We start from the raw sequence: 21,443 nt of genomic DNA on the forward strand, positions 1-21,443 counted from the left end.
TGCCTTTGATTTAAGAACTGTTTCACAATTTTTTTGATAAAACCCTTGTAGATACATTTTGTATGAATGCAAATTATTTATTCATTCATTTTTTTAAGCCATGTATTTTAGACCCTTCAGTGCTTCAGGGATTTCAGAGAACTGAGTTCAGATATGTCAGTAAATATTTAGAAAAGCTACTGCAACAACATTGTTTTATTTCAAACATGGCAAAGGATGCAAATATGAATGAATACAAAACACAACACATTTTTCCCTGCAACACAGCACTACCACACTATAAAAGAGAAAATAAAAGTAAAATATTAGATGCAAAATCTATTTTTTGTTTATACATTTCCAACACAAAGCTTAAAACCTTTCTTCAGTTTCTTTAATTCGTTGAACCCTTTAGACACAGCCATATATAAAGTCATAAAAGTTTTCTATTATACAAATGTTTCACGGTGCCCTTTGCATTGTACTTTGCATTTCCTGAATTAACAAGTATTTTATTAAGTCATAATCCTGGCATGAGAGAGAGTTCTAGTTAAATATTGTTAAGTTAAGCTATAGCTATATATTGTTAAATATTGTTGAAATGTTATTCCCAAACAACTTTTGTCTTGCACCACATGTAGAAATGCGAGAACTGAGCATTAAAGCAGTGTTCAGCTTGTCCACGTATTGTGTGTGAAGATTTGTATTTATTTGACATAGGAAAATATGATGAAATGTACCACAATATGTTCTTAGACGATTAATAACTTGTCCTTGGCTGATGTGTTTGTCCAGAGGGAGAGTGTGTAACGCCCTTCAATAATCTACGCATGTATAGAACTGGAGTTTCATCAGGGTCACTTTTATTTTCCACCTGCTTTTGGTAAATGTTCTATTATTTGTTGATAACAAGTTTATATGTGAACACTTATATGACTGCATGTCAACTGCATCTATAACTGCACCTTTGTTAACTGTGTAAACTTTCCATGTGGACAGTGAATGACACTGTGTCATTTCATACTGAGTTCAACTGTGAGCGGCAACAAGGTTCCTCGTCAGCCTTTAGGGTTCTCTCTGTCATCCTGCATGATAGTTTCAATTTGGTTTCCCAGGCTGGAGAAACACGGCCGCTCGTCGAAGTTGTACACCCAGCACTGCTTCATCAAACTGTACACCTGGTGTTACAATGGGAAAAATGTAAAATGTGAAAGATCGTATAGCTGTTGACATTTGGGTGGTATGGTATGACAACCATAGCCATCAGATGAAGGGTTGCGGGCCTTTAATTTAATTATAAACAAGATGAGTGTCATGATTCCTGTCTGAGCCCTGTTGATGTTGGCCATTCTGCCTCTGTTCTCTGCCCACCATATGTCGTCGGACTTTCTTCCTGTTCCCGGATCCACCTGCTCACCTGTTTTACCATTCTCAACCACCGGACCTTCCCTGCCTACCTACACACCTGACTCATTTCCCTCACTTGCTCCCCTGTATTCATACCAGCCTTGTTTCCCTAGTTAGTTGCCAGATTGTTTCCCAAGTCTCTGTGTGGCTCCCTTTTTGCTGTTGCTGCTTATTCTTGTTACCTTGCCTGCTAATTGGTGTCTGTTACCCGCCTGACTGTCTGTAAGCCCGGTTCATCATCATTTGTTCTATTGAAAGTGACTTCACTGCACCAGCCTGCCTGTGTGTCGGTGCTTGGGTCCTCCCTGCCTGTGCTCCTACCATCAGCCGCGACAATGAATCCTCCAAAAAGCCTACTGTATTTCATCTAAGGAACCATATAGAGTGAACGTACCTGGGGTGGGCAGAGTGGAGGAGCTGGCAACCTCCAGTTATTCTTCAGAATATTTGCCAGATGCATTGAAATGGATGGACCCTGCACGTTGTGTCCAATCTCCTGCATGCACAGCTAAAACAGTGACATGAATATTTAAAAGGGAAAAATACTATAATACACAGGGGAAATATATATATATATATATATATATATATATATATATATATATATATATATATATGTATATATATGTATATGTTTATATATGTATATATATGTATATATAGTCCTCTTACTCTTTTTGGGTTGCAGTTCATGTTGCAGTAGGAGAAGAGCTCATGAAGAACAACTCCAAAACTCCAGACATCTGATTTGTGGGAGAATATGGACTCAGTGATGGACTCTGGGGCGTACCTGCATTAGATGAGCAGTGTATGGCCATTAGACCTCCAGCAACTTCATGTCAAATAATCTTCTTTTAAAGGACGGCTACTTATGAGAGCCAAACTACAGGGTAATCTTTACTGCATGGGCTGTGAGAAAAAGCAGGCCTACTTCAGTCTTTTAATTTATTTTGTACAGAAGTGAAAAATATCAGCTTAGTGTACGTTACCATTTCCCACAGTAGGCTGGCTTTTAGGAGAATGATCCAAAAACATTTGTTTAAAAACATGCAACATGGTATTTTTTTTAAATGTATTTTCTTACTCTATATTGATACTCTCTCATGTCTCACTGTTAAATAAAAGACTACAGCCAACAGCCAATTATCTTAGCATAGCAAAAAGACTGGAAACAGGGAGAATCAGCTTGCTAAGTTTTGCACTGTCTGAAAAATGCCATTACTGCTGTGGATATATTGTATCAGGCATCAAAAAAGTGCGGAAAGCTACAGATCCCTGCTTTAACACTGTGGTTTACAGAATATTAGAGATTTCAAACATTAGAAAATCTACCAGAAGATGGGGCTCTCGCCAGGCTGGGTGACCCGGTAGTACTCCTTGTCAAAAGGAATAATCTTGGTCAGCCCAAAATCAGCGATTTTCACCAGCGACTCACTGGCCACAAGGATATTTCTGGCTGCGAGGTCTCGGTGCACATAACGCAGGGTCTGCAGGTACTCCATCCCCTCGGAAAATTAAATACAGTAGAAAATAAGAAAATGAAATAACTCTCTTTTTTTTCCCTGTCCCTTTGTTTTTTCCTGTCCAATCAGTGAAAAGGTGGATTTATGGAACCACAAGATAAGATATAGGCTCATCCTGCACAGAGCTGCCTTGGCTGTTCATTGTCCAACAATAAAACACAGTATTTGTGGCATGCATTCTTTCAGCACTGTTGCTTTGACCTTTGAATTTCTTACAAAGAGTGGTGTGAGACAGTGATTCCCAAAGCAATTTTCAGTTCCTGCAGAATTCCTGCTAGATTTCTCCCAAATAAACCATTATCAATCCTGTAGGGTTACATTGCTGACAGAAATTCTGTCAATTATTTCCTGGAAGAAATGACCTTTACGTTTATCCGGAGGATTCCTGTAGCATTTTGTTTTGAGGGAGAAGTGTGAATTCAAAGTAGCGTTTTTTTGTGATGATTAAGAAAGACATCCAAATTACACCCAATAGGTCTATACATGTCCAGGAACAGACTATAAGTCACAGTACTAGAAGTTGATGTCCAGTTTAAAAGTCTGAGATTTTTATCAAACAATAATTAAATTACAGTCCACTCAAGCCTAGCTTATTTTAAACTTTTGTAATGACAGCCATTTGCAGGAATTATGCTCATACTGTGTCTCTGACTCTTACCTTACAGATCTGAGAAGCAAAGAGCAGCATCCGCCTGGTGCTGACATTATGTCGGTTATTCTCCAAGTAGCCAATAAGGCTGCCGTAGGGCAGGTACTCCATCACCAAGCTCATACTGAGGCGACCTGTGAACAGGCAGACAATAAACATTAAAATCGTTCAGCAGAGAAAGAAAAAAATGTAAGTCTAGCTGATACACCTTAACTGAAGATAGTAACACCACCCAACAATAGTTATTTGAAGAGTTCCTACGCTTGATTATAAAAAGCAGTTTCACATAAATCCATCACATAAACACTACAGCTTTCACAGGCTGTCATAAGTGAGAGAAACCGTGTGACTCCTTTGAGACACATGTACATAAAGTTATCACAAGCCTCCACCATGTTTTTCAAACTACACAAAAACAAGAAGGCCTTCTGGTGACTTGTAACCTACATACTTTTCAATGAAGGCTAAGTAGTATGCTAATAGGCTAAAAACGACTCTGAAAAACTCGAGTTAAGTGAAAGATGAGTTGGACATGTTGGACAACATTCAGCCATCTCATCTTCTAAGTTACAACGCTGAAACGCAAGTTCTGAAATGCTTCTGAATATAATACCTCCAGATTTTAACTTGACCTGACCCGAGACTGACAGACGTATCTAATTAATTACAGTGAGTTAATCATAAAAGATGAGTAGATTGATTTAAATGGTATTATGAGATTTTTCAGTGTGCATATTCTCAGCACCGGGGGGCGAATGGCTAAAAGCATTGCTAATTAAACACCCAACCAGTTAACAAAACTGTAAGAGGGACAGTTACGGCTAATGGGTTTACTTATGTATAAAACGAGTCACACGCATATTAAACAATATTGAAATTGAAAATTGAGACTGAAATCTAAGCAGCCTGACCATTTAGTTACTTTACTGAAGTTGATTATACTGGTGCTCCATGGCCTGTGTTTACGGCGCGTCTTTTTGTTACCCATGCTGTAGCAGACTCCTCTGTATTTGACGATGTAGTCGCAGTGCAAGACGCCGAGGGTGTTGACCTCCTTCTGGAAGTCCTCCTTGGTTGACTGCTTGTTGGGCTGCAGCCTCTTCACAGCGACCAGCTCGCCCGTGTTATCACCCAGCGGGTCGTAACGGCAAAGTTCAACACTGCCAAAGTTTCCCTGGAAAAGTTTGGAGTCACTCGCTTGTCAGTCACAGCCAAACATTAAAAATGAACCTTACCTTCTTACCATGCATGTGCCACAGCAGGACGCACAGGAGATAAAAAGGTTCAATGAGCCATTTAGAAGGTAAAAGATTTGTGGTGCAAGATTCCTTTTTTTTTTTTCATGTTATAGGAAGCACAGATAGAAGCCTTTAGTTAATGTGCTATATTGTCACAGTATCCATTTTATCTGGTCTGGTCTGAATGGTCATTGCTACATTTTGGCATTTTATAAATAGAAAATAAACAGTGTAATGTTAATTGTCTATACGTCATGGGCATACAGGACAAGGCAATGACCATTATGGTTCTCTGGTTGTTCTGGTGCCTCAAACTTACTTTTCCCAGGGGGGAGATGTAGCGTAGGTGTCTCTCCTCAAACAATGTCTGGTTTTGCTGAGGGTTGAGGGATCTCCACACAGGGCTCTGTGTGACGGGCTCAGTGGAATGGAGTATTACATAGTCTGCCATGAAACGAAAAAAACTTGCCAGTAAGGACCGGTGGTTTGCATTTGTAATGGAGTATCTGGATTCGAAAACAATGTCCATTTAAAAAGAAAAAAAATCACTTACATTCATATTTAAGTTGTGCAAATAATGGATTTTAGATTTTAAAACAAACCAGTCTGTTAATCAATTTCAACTGTCAGCACATGTTTGCACATTATAAATTGACATGCCATATTCTGCAGCTGTGACAAGGAGCACTTTGTTGCCATATTTTATATATTGTAGATTATATTCCTGACATTTTAATAAATGTTCCAATATTTCACACTGTTAACTGATGTTTTCCTGTTTCATGTAGAGGTCATAACCGACAATTGCTTGTATTTATAGAACCCCAAATTTTTGACAATCATGTCTGCCTATTTTCAATACTAATTTTAATTTTCATTCTGTTGGTTTACATTCACAGAAAAGGAACAAAACTGATTAGGAAAAATCGGCAAATCAAACAAGGTCCCAACTGTGGCCTTGGGTCACATTTCTCACTCAACTGAACCAAAATGAAGGGAACTTGAACTCGTCATTTTAGGTGGGTATTAACATATATCATTACCTGAAGTGATCAGACTGTTGAGTTGACGGATAATACAGCGACAAGAAGGTCTGAAGGCTGCCTGGTAGTGCATACACTGACTGATGAGATCAGCTAGCTCCATCCACTGGGAGGGAGGCAGCTGCTGGAACTCCTCATAAAACTGCAATTTCTACAGAAAACACATCAGTGACACACATTACCGACTGAAATAGAGCCTTATTCCAACTAGTTTATTTGATTCACTGCCATTTATGTATTTTGTCGTTCATGTGCCTTCCACTTTTCCTGCCCTTCTGAAGTTCACAGGAATCATTTGTTTTTCTGTGAGATCTTTTTGTCATTGCCAAACCTGAAAAATGTCCCGTCTAGTGAAGTGTAATACAACTGGGCTTAGTCCGTTAATTTTGGTGTTGAAACATGATGTAAAATGAATCATTTCCACTGTGCTTCATTTCAGATGTTCTACAGTTAGGACAGAGTTGGGCAAAGAAGCTTTCAGCTACGCTGCGTCTTCCTCCTGGCACAATGTACAGAAGGATGTCTGCTTACTTTTGGTGAATTTATGTCAGTCTAAAAGTATCTGGACAATAGTGGTCCTGGTCAACTACTGTATTTTAAATAGTTCTGGAAACTCATACCTGTTAATGCATCTTAAGTGGATATTATTTGTAGTTTTTTATATTGTGTAACACTTGTCTTAGCTTGTTTATGCTGTTTGTATTGTATTCATTGTTTGACAATCAGATCGCTCTTGAAAAAGAGATTCTCATTTGGACTTTTACCCGGTTAAAGAATGGGGGAAAAGCTGCATCTACCGATGAACACATGAAGCAGGGTGGTTTGGAAGACCAGTAGGCCAGGCTGAACCTGCTAATGGTGAATTCAGAAACCCCTCATCTGCTCATAAGGTGGAATATTTCCAAATTTATCATCAGGAGGTTCCCTTCAAATAGATTTCAAAGTGTAGTTACCACTGGTAAACTCAGGCAAGTTTCACTTGGGGTTTACAATGTCAGCTGTGATGTTTAGCAAAGAAATAATGGACAACTATAAAGCAATTTACCAAGTTAGTACAAAATACAGTATATCCATATATTGGAACTTTCTTTTATCTCTAACACCCTGTCAGTCACAACGTATCCAGGATGCTAACAGGAACAAATGCCTGGTTTTCATTATTTGCAACCTGCAGTGTTTTTTCGTTGCTCTGGTTCATGACACGCACGCACCAGAAGATGACACCCGGTACGTCACGTTATATTTCCCAAAATAACAAGTTAACGATAACTGCCTAAACGCTCCATGAACAACTGCTGAGCACACGATATATTACGGGACACTGACACACTGTCCGCCCCGCAGCAGGCCAACCGTCCACCCCGACCGCAGCGGGTCAACTTGACAGGTACTACAGCCAGCAGCAGCTTTGTGTGCTGGTAATAGCTGGTGAGCTCTGTCAAGCTGGAAAATGTTCTCCGGACACCAGGAAGACTGTAGTGCTCATTCTTAATAATGAGGCAGTCTTTATAATCAATTTCCAAATTAGAGCAAAACAAGGTATAGTTTCTCAGAGCTTTAGAAATGGGACACACCTTGTCATCTCGTAGTTATGAGATGCATCATTTGTGGATTACTCCACAGTTGATTTATTCTTGTAACTGCACAGGTTTTCAACACTGGACTCTTTCCAACCTGGTGATCATAATGAGTTTAATCTGAGAGATGTCCTGGAATGACCTCTTGGATTTATGACAGATAGGCACCCGATATTTTTGCTTTGCCTTATGCCATTTATATATTTTTATTTTTATTGCAATTGGATTTGGACATTGATTTTACAAGTTTTTGTCAGTCCCTCTGGGTGAAGTCCTATAATTTGGTAGTTAGAATTCTTGTCAAACTCTGAAAAAGACCTGGTTGCCTGAAAGCCTAGACAGCAACCTGGATGTTTGCAATTAAGATAAGCTTGTGAATGCATCCGATGTCATTTTTCACGTTTGATTTCGTATGAATAACTCAATAATTCAGATTTAATTTTTTCTGAACTATAGTAGTCCCCAAGCATGTTGTTGAATGCGCAGTACCTAAGCAAACATGCCACCCTGCCAGATCAGCGTTCAGTGTACAGTTTGTTTGACTTATCAGGAGAGAAGTGGGAGTACCCCTTTCAGGTCCAAGCCTTGCAGTGGAGTGTTCCCATTGTTGAAGATCTCCCATATAGTGGCACCAAAGCTCCACTTATCACACTCCAGGGTCAGGTTGTCTGGGACCTCCAGCACCTCAGGGGCCACCCAGGGGATTCTGTCCAGAATAACTGAATGAACCCGCACAGAAATCCACATCAGTGCATTAATGCCAAACCAATGACTAGCACAGTATAAATATGACAAGGAAAAACTTATTCATTCTTATTTATGTAGTAATGTCTCATCATAAATAAATATTATATATGGATAACCAATACAGTAAATATTGTGCGCCATACAGAATTCATTTCATTGTGGCATTTTTTTGTGTTTATAAGTGTTTAAATGTGTCATGATAACATCAGTTTGAAAACACATTTTCTTTGTCAGTCTATTCAGTTTTATTTGAGTCCATTGGATGGAATTAAATGGACCCCTATGATGTTCTCAGACATGGTTACAGGGATATTAGAAAAACCGTCTTTGCGTACCATCCTTGCCTAGCATGGCCACACTGATGCCCGGGTCGCTCAGCTTGATGAAAGGGGAGCTGCCCTTTGATGGTTCACCTTCTCTGGCCAGCAGTAGATTTTTGGCACAGATATTTCCATGAACGATGTTTTTCTCTTCCTGCAAGACCCTTACATGTTAATGTTGACTCATTATGATGTGTCGCACCCAAACCGAGAACGCTAAATGTCAACCAGGACAGCAATATTTGTTTCTTTTTTAATTTACCGTAAAAGATTTCTACAATTCAGCATCCACTTTCACTTTTACTCTGGCAGTAGTGATGTTTTTTCAAACATAAATAATAATTGGAATTTCACAGACACTGCATCAGAAAGTGTGTTTTACCAGAAAGTTGAGGGCAGACGCGAGCTGTTTGGCTACATCGAGTTTCCAGCTCACTGACAAAGATTTCCTTCTCTTCAAGTAAAGGTCGAGGGCGCCGTACTTGACAAACTCCTGCACCATGATGTCTGTAAGGCACAGCGAGGTTTGTTTCAACAGCTGTACTTCAAGCCAAACACGGAGTCAGAAGTGCTCTCCCACATGAAAGGGGCTGAGCCGGGGTCACATGAGGATTTCATGGTAACATTGTTGTTTAGTTCAATATGAAGAGAATGAATGAATATATCAATTCATTAATTCAATCAGTTTTCTTTTAAATTAACAGAATTTGTAGGAACAGAGCACTTAAAAGATTTGTAATACAATCTGATTTTTATCTCTGAGTTCCTAAAAAAAAAAAAAAAGCGCTGCTTATATTAATCTAAACATTTACATTTACACAGCACAGCACATACTATTCACAGCACATTGACACAACTTACCACATACAGCACATTAGCCTCATCAAGCTTATAAGTAAACAATCAGCAAATAAGTGATATTCAGAGACAAGAACCGCCTACAGTTTGGTTTCAACTTACTTTTTACTCCGTGAACACTAATACCGTAAACAAGGAGGAGATGTTTGTGGGAAATCTGACTCATCAAGCTGGCAGCTTCAAAGAATGACTGAGAGAAAGAAAGGACAATAAAACAACATGTGTGATGAGTTAAATCTACGAATAATCAACAAAACTATTCGAAGACTAATCTAAAGAAACAAACCTCCCAGCAATTCTTGTGAGCAGCGTCAAGCTCTTTCAGTAGGACTTCTGTCACGTGTTTCTCCCCGTCATGAACGTCTGTTTTGTAGCCTACAAAAATTCGTGTGAAGGATCCCTGTCCCAGGCTTTCCCCCTTAGAGGAAAAACAGACATGCAGAAACCACAATTTTAGTTTGACTACAGCGTCGTAGTAGTGGCAGTAGTAGCAGCATTTGACAGTATTAGTAGCAATAGGAGTCGTAATAGTAGCTGTAATAGTAAGTTCCGTTGGAGTCATGGCTGCACACTCACCCATTTCAGGTCTTCATATCTGATCATGTGGAACTGGATATGACTGAATTTGTTCCTTTCAAGTGCTGGGGACCCTTGAGTTTCCACAGCTTCGCTGCTGCGTATGATGATGAGATTTGTGAGCTCTGTGGGAACAGCAAAACAACAAGTTCACTGTAATACAATCTACAGGGTTGAAAATATGAAGGCACATACTGTATCTCAGTCCAGGCAAGAAACTGAGGTCCCGCGGTATTTATCATTATTATTTGTGAGTGACAGGGAGCTAATTTACACGTATCCTGGTTATGACTCTTCTTTCCAAGTCTTAAATGCTATTCAGAATAATAATTTTTCTTAAACATATAGACTTTATAATTTGTTTATCATCTTTTTGCTAGTTTGTTTGTTTGTATAACTAATTACTACATGACTTGAGTAAAATGAAGATGCATAGAAACCTGGATAAGGGGCTTCTAACCCAGTTGCAACAGTATGTTGGTTTCTATCAAAATAACACAGCTAGTATATATTTGGGTTTCTCAAAACATGGATACAACAGGTGGCTATAACTAGGACATGATGTCTACCTGCACAAAAATGTAAAAGTATATTCACAAACATCTTTGATTCTAGTGTGCATGTCAGTGTACTTAAAGATCTGTCGATCTGTCAGAATCAAACCTTTGGGTCGGGGCGGACAGCAGCGGGTCAACTTGACAGGTACTTCAGCCAGCAGCAGCTTTGTGTGCTGGTAATAGCTGGTGAGCTCTGTCAAGCTGGAAAATGTTTTCTGGACACCAGGAAGACTGTAGTGCTCATTCTTTATAATGAGGCAGTCTTTATAATCAAGTCCAAGTGGGGTCTGCAGAAATATAAATGTTGCATGCAATAACAATTTAACAATACTGTGACATAGAGTGACATAGGAGTGACTTTTGCGAAGATATAAGTGTGCGGATGCTTCTCTCACAAGGTGACTGTTTTTTTTTAAGCTCCGGCCCTTCCACGTTTGTTGTACAAAGGTGTTTCCATTTATCTCAATTTGGAAACAATAATCAAAAACAACCGCCTCATCTGCATAGAGATAAACTTACAGTCAGAGGCTTGTAAATCTAGATTACACTTTGGCCCTTTAAAATACTTTTTAAAGGGCCAAAGACTTAATCTGCTGAGCTGGAATCTGTGCCGGAAATGGCATCAGGAATATCTCTTTTTGTCAACAGGTCCAAAGGAAAAAAAAAAAAAAAAAAAAAAAAAAAAAATATATATATATATATATATATATATATATGTGTGTGTGTGTGTGTGTGTGTGTCTATTATGTTACTTCAAGTGTAACCTTTACCTGAACACACACAGTGAGGAAGAAGCTGTCATAGTTCTGCGGACTCTGCCGGACAAGGAATGTGCCGCCTTTAAATCCCGATTTTTTCAGTTTGTGGACTGCAAACTCAGATCTGATTAAACAAGATATAAAATGAATATCTACAAATAGGTACATGTAAAAGTTTGCTTTGGATTATTTATCAAAATGACTTACGTGATTGGGCCGTGACAATGGTTTTTTATACCCTCCAGTATACTTGGGGGAGCAATGTCTTGGCAGAAGTAGTTGCTAGAGTCTGTGGTCAGTCTGAAGTAGCCATCGACAAGTGACACAAATGAAAGTGCTTCTTTTAGACCCTTGAACTTGGCTTCCTGTTTTGCAAATCAGGAAAAATACAGGCATGCATGTATTGCATCAAATCAAAAAAGTAAAATCAGAAACAAAATAAATAACATTGTCAATTAACAGACAATAACGACTGGGGAGGTGTTGAATGTAAAATATGTCCTTTACCAAGCATACATCATCCTTGCGGGTTATTGTCACCATCCTGCTTTCTTGGAGAACCTGCTCATGACACACCCTCTTTATACTGATGTCAATGATTTCTTGGAAATCACAGAAGGTCTGCCACTCCTAAAAAAGAAGAAGACTTTTGTTTTTTATTTAATAAAATCTCGTAACTCAGGGTGGCGAATATGACCAATGGGAGCATTTTGGGTTATACTTTACATATGGACACGTAAAGTCAAGTGAAGTTATCACAAAAAAACAGAATAGTGGAATGCAGTTGAAAAGCACAATAAAAACAGGGGAAAACAACACAAGTCATAAGACGACATATACTGTAGTATAAAAGAAGTTCAGAATGAAACATGACCAGGCCAGGCAATCTCTTGTTGAAGCTTGAAAACAGGTCATTTGATGGAAGGAAGGAAAGAAAATCTATCTACTACTCAAACTTAACTTGATCTTGTCCTTACCAGGGAACTATCAGGATGACAGCTTCCACCAGTTTCAATTCCAGTTTCCCCAGTCACTCGCATGAGACTGAAAGCTGAAGGGGAGCTAGAAGGATCCACTTTGAAGGTTTCGCTTCCAAGATAAGGCACGATGCCAGCCAGTTCAATCAGGTATTTGAGTTTCAAGCTGCATTCATCCACAGAGCAGCTTGCAAGCTTCTTTAAGAAACGCTTGAGGGTGTTTCTGATTCGATAACGATCCAGACGGTTTCGTTTCTGGATGTCTTGGCGATGTGACTCAGGTAGGCACGATTTGTAGCTGAAGAGGTAGAGTATATGATTTGGTGTAATGACAGCAAACTACAAGAACTACCCATTTAAAAACTGCTGAAATATCTATATCTTCTATAATTAATATAAAATCTCATAATCAAGTGAAACAACTTTACTGACTCAAATGACAGCCAAAAATGAAATGTTATGCAAATATAGATACCTGACAGTCTTGCAGAGCTCTCTAACAGTCTGATGGCGCTCATTAGCCATCCTCCACAAGTCCAGTACTGCAAGGCCGAGGCATTCCTCTTGAGTGCTCAAAGGTGGGGAAACTCCTGCCTCGCTAGCAATAAAGTCACTTCGCAACTGGAAGCCAAAAGAAATCAGTCAGTCACATAGTGTTTAATCTATGGACAATATATGCAATTGTTTCTGGTGGTAAGCCGGGCAACAATTTCTCAATATTCAGCCTTACATTTTTACAATAATATAATGCATCCTCACTGCGTTAATTTGAAAAGTTGGTATAAACACAAAACACAAAATAATGAGAACATTTACAGAATAAAATAATTACCAGTGTGAAACACGTCAAATCCCTGTGGAAACAGGACTAACTTTAGCTTTATTCTCATTTAGGATAAGACCGCTTTGTCCTTTTGTATCAGACACCATTTGTATGTAATAACCCAGAATGGCAGGCTGGTTAAAACATTTCTCAACCTGTATTATCCTAAGATAATTATTTTTTTCCTGACAGTAGTGAAGGAAAAAAAAATGTTTTGACTCCCTTATTTCAGCAACTGGTCTTGGGGAGGGGTTGGAAGCATTTCAAGGGCTAAAACAAATGGTAGAGGTGTTACATTCCCAAAAACTGTACCTTGTGAAGTTTTAAAACGTGTGATAACATTTCAGTGAAGCAATGAAGACTTTCTGAAATAAAAATTATGAAAAGTATCAAGTATCCAGTTAACTAATTCTGTGTTCCCGGTACAAAATGAACATGGCCTCTTGAGACCAAGTAAGGCACAGCTGCAAACGTGTAGAATAACAAGGGCTTTGGTAGTAAACTATGTTAAGAGATTAGCCAATATTGACTTAAAAGCAGTAAGAAAAACCCTTAACATTTAAAAAGAAGTTGTACCTCTTCGAAGGGAGGTACGGATACTGAGGGAAATAATCCAAAATAATAATATTAAATAAGTTAAATGAATAAGGGGTGTGTAGGGTCTGAAGCTATGCCAAACAATTAATTTGTCTGATATCAATTATTTTCAATCACGGCTTTTTAATGCCTAAGCAAATCAAAATATTGCAAAGGATGCTGTATTGTAATCAGCAACAATGAAAACGGCAGTGAAAATGATTATGAATTCACATTATTCCCGGAGAGCATGACAGATATAGAGGATGAAGTAGATCAAATGATTAATGATACAGATTCAGACAGTGAAGAAAATTGGCCTGAATATGAAACATCATCCCAAGTCGAAAAGCGTATGTGATGTTGAAAATGAAAGTGACATTATAATAGAGGAGGATGTAGAATTAACCACTGAACAGAGTCTTAATCTTTTGCAAGAGTATACTGAATCGAAATACCTCAGAATTTATTTAGTATGATACTGATACCCCAACACCTCAAATGGGAGGTAACGCTCCATCACCAAGACAATACAAACATCCCTCAGAATTTGTAGAGCCAGACCCCCAGCCTGAAACACCTCAAATGGATGGTAATACCTTCCCACAAAGACAGAACAAACAGCACAGTACCGAGTTGGCTGATCAGGAATACGCAATTTTATCATTAAAGAGAGAAGAAAAATTCAGTGGGGTTGGAATTAGACAGCCTGTAGACTTATGTTTAGGTTGGACAATTTAAAAAAAGCTCTGAGTTCACTAAAACATAAATTAACAGACGTTAATTTTTCAACAAACATAGTGGCACCAAATGGCATGTTGTACTGAGAGGCCCATCAATGTCCAGCCATGTGTAAGCAGGATTAAATGCATCTAACAACTATACAGCTGTAGGATTTATGAATGAAATCAAACAGGTCATTCAAAGCAATGACAGGATGACGTCAGACGATGCGCTTGAATTCATTGTCACACCAGCTTCAAACAAAGGAGGCGGTGCGATGCACAAATTAGGAAATGTTCTTGGATTCAGATTGTTCAAAAGAAACGAGCATGTCCCATGATATGTACCCACACATGTCTGAGAGTGAAATTCAAGAACGGGCACAGCAAATCCATGCCAAGTAGGGTTACATTCAAATCACAAAGTCTCACCAGCAGATGTGTCAAAATTGGAGCAGGATATGGGTGTTTGAATATTTGTTTTTCATCACAATCATGGCACTAATAATCTGGACCTCTACCAGACACAAGAGCAACCCCTCCCAAAAACACTATGGCTTTATCTGTACATCGATCACTCCTATATAATAAAAAGTTGTGACCCATCTGTAGGTAGACATTTGTTTATCTCTGTTGTGATCTGATGCGTGCCTGTGTAGAAGCCTGAAGTTTCTGTTAGATGTACCCTCTTTTTTGTTTTCTTGTCCAGCACAACAAATTCTCCATCTTCTGGTGAAACGCTTGTCCATGTTTTCAGATACTGAATTTCTATTAGCCCCACTTCATAAGCTCCTTAAGGGTGTAAAGTGTAAGGGTTTGGCCAGCTTTGTTCTAAAATTTGCTATCACGTCGTTAGGGTAAAATGTTGCTGAAGAACTGCTTGGCAGTGTAACAAAGAATCCCCTGACCACGTCAGGCAAAACGTCTCAGTAATGCGGTACGCTGGAAGACCCCGATGGTAGCTGAATTGAATGATCTGTTTTTCCGAAGTCCAGGAATTAAGTTTATCTGCCCATCCGACCCATTTGACTGATACTATGTTTTGCCCACACCTTTTCTTTCTGGATAAGATCTTTTCTATTTGAAAAGTTTTGTGCTTATCCACAATAACAATTTATAATTTTGGCTTTTAAAAAAAATCCTACTAATACTTCCCCATCGTAATGTTTGAACCTGTAGACAGGTGGTATTCGAGGCAAATATTCCAGTATGGTAAAATATTCATTGGTATAATTTTGCTCAAAATCTTTTTTTTAAAGAAACTTTCAATTTTGAAATTTTCACTGTATCGCCGACTTCATGTTTAAAAGTAATCAATCCTTTGTCTTTTGTTTTTTCAGAAAAATGTGTTCATTGTTTTTTTTGTTACCTCCGATGGTTTCATTTTAATGCTACAGTGATAACTCCAATTGTAGGCACTTACTAAATCCTCCATCCTCCTTCCTCCTTATAACCCAGTGTCCAAACAGTTGAGATTTAACAATGTGACTTTCTTTCTTTTCAAGAGAAAGAAATGCCAAATTTCTTTTAACCATCTCCACACCAAAGTTATCCACCCAGGAGGGGGTAGAGTTTGTCTTCATCAGGAGTGCCCTTCCGAGTGTTATGAATAACAATGTTGTTCAGACGCTGTTGAAAGATATGTAGGATTCAGGAAAGTAGACCTCTAAGTCTGTTTCTGCACGATCTGATCCAGCCCGTCGGGCTGAGTACACACGTTTGGAATTATTAGCTCTTTACAAATCTTATTTCTGAAATGATGCCACTCTTTAGCAAAACAATGGATTTGAGTTGTGTTGCTCCTTGAAGAAACATTTCAACAGCTTCTCTTGTGTAAAGGTAGGCTACACCTTGGTGAAATAAATAGCCCGAACCCTGAAGTCTTCCACAACCCTTCTCGTACTGCAGAGACCATGCTTTTTGATCCAAAAAAATGGGCTACATTTGTAGGAGGTGACCTTTTCTTTCTAGGAGCCATAAGCATCTGGGCATCAACAAGATTTAGATGATGGTTTGGAGTTAAGACACCTGAACATGACAATGGTTACAGCACAAGTATGGAGATGAAGGTCCCTGTGTTGAAATCCCGGGCAGAATATGCAGCAGTCAGTGTCCCCCAGTCTCTTTTCAGTTCACGATCAGACACGCAACGGGTCTAAATACTTCTAAAGCAACAAAGCCACTCCCTAAACACAATAATTAAATAACTTCCTTGATCATATATGGAATGTCCTGCAATCTAAACAACAAATGGTCACAGACGCCCATCACACGCACATCACACGCTCATGCGCGTGCATGTCTTTATATTCTTCTATGACGAAGGTATACCATGCTTCAATTAAAATAAAATAGAAAACACAAAATTATCTATCTCAGTGAGTAAATGAAATTCATATTTAATAAATTACATTTTTTTTTTTTTAACTTTACCTGAGCAAATAGATAGTCAATGACACTGCAGTCAAGCACTGGACTGATTCCATCTCTGGTCAGACCGTAGCGGTACGACGTTCTTAATCCTTGCCCAAGCCAGTTTCCAAAGAAAAACCTGCATACCAAAAGGCATTATTCATCATCACATGGCGCTAACCTTTACTTCTAAGAATGCTTTGACTTCATCTACTGTATTTGCCATCCTTCTTTATGATGACGTAAAAAATGTTATTACAGTAATCTATGGCCTCTTTGCTTTTGTTGCAAGTTGCCCTCAGCTATAGACTCACATGTGCTCTGTTGGCGCAAACAACATTTTCTAAACACATTTTTCAAGAATGACAACCAGTCTCTTTTGTTTGAGGAGAAAATATTCTTTATCTCTGTCCAGATGTTTTTCTTATTTTCAGTTTAGCCTACTCCTAAATCAGAGTTACATCCCATTCCAAGAAATATGTTGACATTAATGTACAGTATACTACTTTCTGAGGTTAATGAGTGAATGTGTGACTCCACAGTGAATTTTCACCTACCTGACTCTAAAGTGGACTTTTAAGTTTTCATCTGTGTTGAACATGTGCGATGGAGGATACCAAAATGAGAGATCAGAAGATGCCAACCCAAAAAGACTTAGGTACACGGGTAAGATTCCTAAAGAAAGAAATCACAAAAATCACCCTGGCATTACTGACCTTGTGTGGATAACTAGCTCCTAATAAAAGGAGAAGAAACAAAAACTTTTCCCAGCAGTTAGTCTTTTATGCACTTGTAAGAACGAATGGGCAGATTTAGAAGTGTAGTACAAAATACATTATATGATACAGTTTATTTTTACACACTTTGGCATTATCCATGAGAAGCCATCCGTCAGAGTAATGATTTGCCATTGTAATCTCACCACATTTTTTTCCTGCTTGGATGCAGACATCTTCAGCAGAGATGTGGCCAGACGAAATCTGTATTGCCGTTGCCTCCTTTGTGCCAGGGATGAAGTGGAGGTGTACTTGTAAACCGGGACCAGTGCTCGAACTGGACCTCTGGCTGCCTCCCCGGTCTCTGATCATCAGAGGGGCCGACTCCTCTTCACTGATATCCATGGGTACTCCTGAGGATGAAGTCAACAGAGTCAACAACTACAACAGGAAAAGGATTCTAATACGTAGAGTAGGATGACAAAATTTCCGCAGTATCACATGCAAATTAAGTTGTTGGATAATCTTGAAAACTGTTATAACCCCCTATTTTTCGAGATAATGACTCTTACCCCATTGCTTTATATTAACTAATATTAACAGAAACATTAAAAAGTTCATGTAAATAGGAAAATCATCTCCACCCACAGGAATGGTGATCACGCTATAAAACTGAAATCAAAACAAGAGGGAAATGCATATGAAACAACAGTGAGTGCTCTGCAGACTCAGCAAAGGTTCATATTTTCATTTTCTGCCACTTTCATTTGAAGCATCAAAAACAACCTTTAATACTCATGTGCATGTGGTGTGAAGCCTGCAGTTCTTTATCATTTCACACCTCTGTGGCTGGTTTTCCTCCTTCTTCACACATTCCTTTGGCTTCAAATTCAATATAGAAAAAAATGTTTCCAAAATATTCCCAAGTAATCTCAGTAAGAACTTCTGTAACTTCTATAGAATATTAAACTTATGTCATCAGCATATTTTGAAATAAGGTATAATCACTTTAGAATTCTACACATAGAAGATGTTTATTTCATGACCTGCAGCTTCTTAAAGAGCGTTGATATACTGGCTGAACAATAGCAAGATAGATTTTAACAATTTGTTTTTATTTATTTTTGAAAAACAAATATATAACAGAAAAGCTGAATGAAAAATCGTGAAGATGTTCTCTTCTGTCTCATTTTCTTATATAATAAAAAGAGACAATTTTAGAGAAATCTTTTTTATTAACTTTTGTTATACTTACAAGATCTTAATTTAAAAAGTAGTAACTGTAGCCGTTAAATAAATGTAGTGGGGTAAGAAAAATACAATACTAGTACCTAAGTAAATGTACTTTATTACATTCCACCACTGCAAATGTATATATTAATGTGATATTATTTCAAAATGTAAATGTTTAGGGTGTCATTAGCCTTCTGCAATGTTAAACTCAGCTGGGGGTTTCTCATTGGGTGATATTAATTTAACTATTGTTTAGAAATTGAAATGTTTGCTGAACTGATACAAATTCATGCAGGTTTTGTTGAATGACGTGCTCACAGACATGTCAGCTTTACTTGTTTAGAGAACGGAAAGTGATTCAGACTCACAATATCCAACCAGACTTCACGCGAAAGCCTAGAGACTCTCATTTTCCGTACAAGGCCAAAGCACAGATTCAGACCGTTGCTGTTATGGGATTGTATCATACCCACTGTACATGTTTTACAGTATATAGCTGTCATGTTGTACATAGCTTTGTATACTTGTTGAGTAAAGCGTGTATGTGAGCAGAACTCCCAACATGACTCTAAATGATGTTTTGAAATGTCAAATGTAGATTTGTGGGAATTCCCGTCTATCACACAGAACTGCTCACCGTGTTCTGCCATAGCTAAGCTAAATCAGGAACACAGTATGTAGAATACATAATACTATGTAATAATACACAATATTGTTTCACGTTTCCATAACTGTTTTTCAAATACTTAGCTTTGTTTACTTTGATACCAATAAACATCTGTTTACTCTAACTTTATTTCACAATATACAGGTAACCCTTTATGAAACAGCTGGTGAACATAGTTTTAAAAAAAACATCCAGTCTTGTCAGAGCCAGTAGCAGGTGAAGAGAAGTTGAAAATTAGCTTCAACATAGACCAACATCCTAATTTTTTCAATATAAAATGAAAGTCTGACATTTCTTGACACTTAATATCTAACAGCTTTATACTTAGAGACTTTAGAACTAAACGTCAATATTATGTGTTGTTGAGGGCACATGTATGCCGTTACCTTTACATTTGTTTGGCAGAAGTCTTCATCTTGATTATTTGCTGCTCTAAACCAGACTTCTTTTCTTTAACTTCTGGGTTTCAGTCTCTCTCTCTGTGTGTGTGTGTGTGTTTGTGTGTGTGTGTGTGTGTGTTGACAGGAAGTTGAATAGGATTTCCTGTTTTAGACATGCAGATGTGACAAAAAAAAACTCGTCATCTCTGTTAAACTTATTTCGTCCCGCAGGCTGAACTGAAGCACAGTTAAAGTACAACACATTAAAGACTGAAATGTTTGACCAAATAATTCACTTTTTGGAGTCACTGTCTTATTTATTGTGCTATACACAAGTTCTAACGCATCATTCACTTCTTTTTATGAAATGAAGGGCTTCATTGCAAAGCGCTACACATCAACGTTGAGAAAATAAAACTGGACCTATTAAACATTTATCTGGAAATGTGACATGGCAAATGTTAAAAATGTGTTAGCACAAAGAAAAAGAGAGAAAAACTGCCACCTAGATTTAATCATTACTTCCCTCAAATTCTGAATAAAATGGGTTTTGCCTCACTAGCTAAGGATGAGTGTGCCTCTCCAACACTTCTACTGCCAGATACAGTACTGGTTGAGATTATTGGCACCCCCTGATTTTTAAGAATTTAGACTATCTTCAGATTTAAATGCAAATTAACCAATTTTGTATGATCAGAATATTTAGTAAAATATACAAAGCTATTGAACAACATCAACAACAAAAAATGCTTTCATATAGCGAAATAAAAAACACAGACATAAAATGTACACCTTTTGATGAATTCATTTATCAAACAAAATAAAAAAACAATAACTAACCTGTGCTTGATTTTCAGTTTTCATGGGGCCTGAATTAACCAATGAATGATAGTTTTACTGCATAAAAAGGGGCTGATTGTTTCCAATTTCTTTTTCACAATGGTCAAGACAAGAGAACTTTCTGAGAGCATCAGAAATGCTATAATCCAAAAACATACAGTTTTTAATGTTATCAAGAAGTTTCACAGTCATAAAACTGTTAAGAAGCTTCCGGGACGTGGTGCTAAGAAGAAACTCAGTGAGAGAGGTCTGCGAAGGTTGATGCGGATTGTGGAAAAAACACCACACAAGACATATAAAGAGCTTCTGGCTGACCCCGAATAATCTGGAGTGGTGGTTTAGGCCTGTACCATACGCAGCACAATAAACCAAGCAGAGCTTCATGGGTGAAGCCCAAGAAGGAGACAACTGTTGAAAGAAAGGCTTAAAAAGGCAAGACTAATGTTTGCAAAAACCTTCAACGAAAAGCCACAGTCTTTCTGGGATAATGTTCAATGGAAAGACCAAACCAAAGTAGACCTCTTTGGGAATGCAATGCATCAGTTTGTTTATAGGTGACGAAATGAAGCCAAAATGGAAAAGATGATCCTACCGACTGTAAAACAAGGTGGAGGTTCTTTCAAGCTGTGGGGCTGCTTTGCTGCCTCTGATACTGGAGGCACTGAATGTTTCCAAGGAACAATGAAATCAGAAGATTACCAAGGCATTTTAGAGCGAAATGTGTTACCCAGTGTCACAAAACTAGGTTTGAGGCAAATGTCCTGGGTCTTTCAGCAGGAGCACAACCAAAGCACACATCCAGCGGCACAAAGGAATGGTTGAAAGGAAAAGATGGACTACTGTTAAACTGGCCAGCAATTAGTCC

The 21,443-nt window shown here is 38.3% G+C and overlaps 1 protein-coding gene across 2 annotated transcripts; it reads right to left on the reverse strand.

The window, feature by feature from the left end:
• On the reverse strand, positions 1 to 19,852 carry jak3 (Janus kinase 3 (a protein tyrosine kinase, leukocyte)). 2 transcript variants are annotated; one of them, XM_040128376.1, is made up of 24 exons: positions 19,751 to 19,852; positions 17,665 to 17,871; positions 17,300 to 17,417; positions 16,764 to 16,881; positions 12,685 to 12,830; positions 12,210 to 12,507; positions 11,740 to 11,862; positions 11,440 to 11,597; positions 11,245 to 11,356; positions 10,581 to 10,761; positions 9,918 to 10,042; positions 9,628 to 9,759; positions 9,444 to 9,531; positions 8,866 to 8,990; positions 8,499 to 8,637; positions 7,984 to 8,135; positions 5,840 to 5,990; positions 5,116 to 5,240; positions 4,543 to 4,732; positions 3,568 to 3,692; positions 2,719 to 2,891; positions 2,059 to 2,176; positions 1,781 to 1,894; positions 1 to 1,157 (listed from the first exon to the last, which is right to left on the reverse strand). In XM_040128376.1, the coding sequence occupies exons 2-24, from the start codon at positions 17,861 to 17,863 to the stop codon at positions 1,038 to 1,040; spliced, it is 3,330 nt and encodes a 1,109-aa protein (XP_039984310.1). In that variant the 5' UTR covers positions 17,864 to 17,871; positions 19,751 to 19,852; the 3' UTR covers positions 1 to 1,037. The 2 variants fall into 2 exon arrangements, with proteins under 2 accessions (XP_039984310.1, XP_039984309.1); XM_040128375.1 differs by having other exon boundaries at positions 19,745 to 19,848.
• Positions 19,853 to 21,443: the final 1,591 nt, after the last annotated feature.

The sequence above is a fragment of the Xiphias gladius genome, chromosome 6 (genome assembly GCF_016859285.1).
Source record: "Xiphias gladius isolate SHS-SW01 ecotype Sanya breed wild chromosome 6, ASM1685928v1, whole genome shotgun sequence".
NCBI classification, from domain to species: domain Eukaryota; kingdom Metazoa; phylum Chordata; class Actinopteri; order Istiophoriformes; family Xiphiidae; genus Xiphias; species Xiphias gladius.

Excerpts from the sequence above, each read along its gene's own strand:
- jak3 (XM_040128376.1), bottom strand. The coding sequence starts at position 17,863 with ATGGATATCAGTGAAGAGGAGTCGGCCCCTCTGATGATCAGAGACCGG. Across the intron at positions 12,508-12,684 it reads GAGCTCTGCAAGACTGTCAG|CTACAAATCGTGCCTACCTG; the intron begins GTATCTATATTT and ends CTACCTCTTCAG. Across the intron at positions 5,991-7,983 it reads AAGGCTTGGACCTGAAAGGG|AAATTGCAGTTTTATGAGGA; the intron begins GTACTCCCACTT and ends TGTTTTCTGTAG.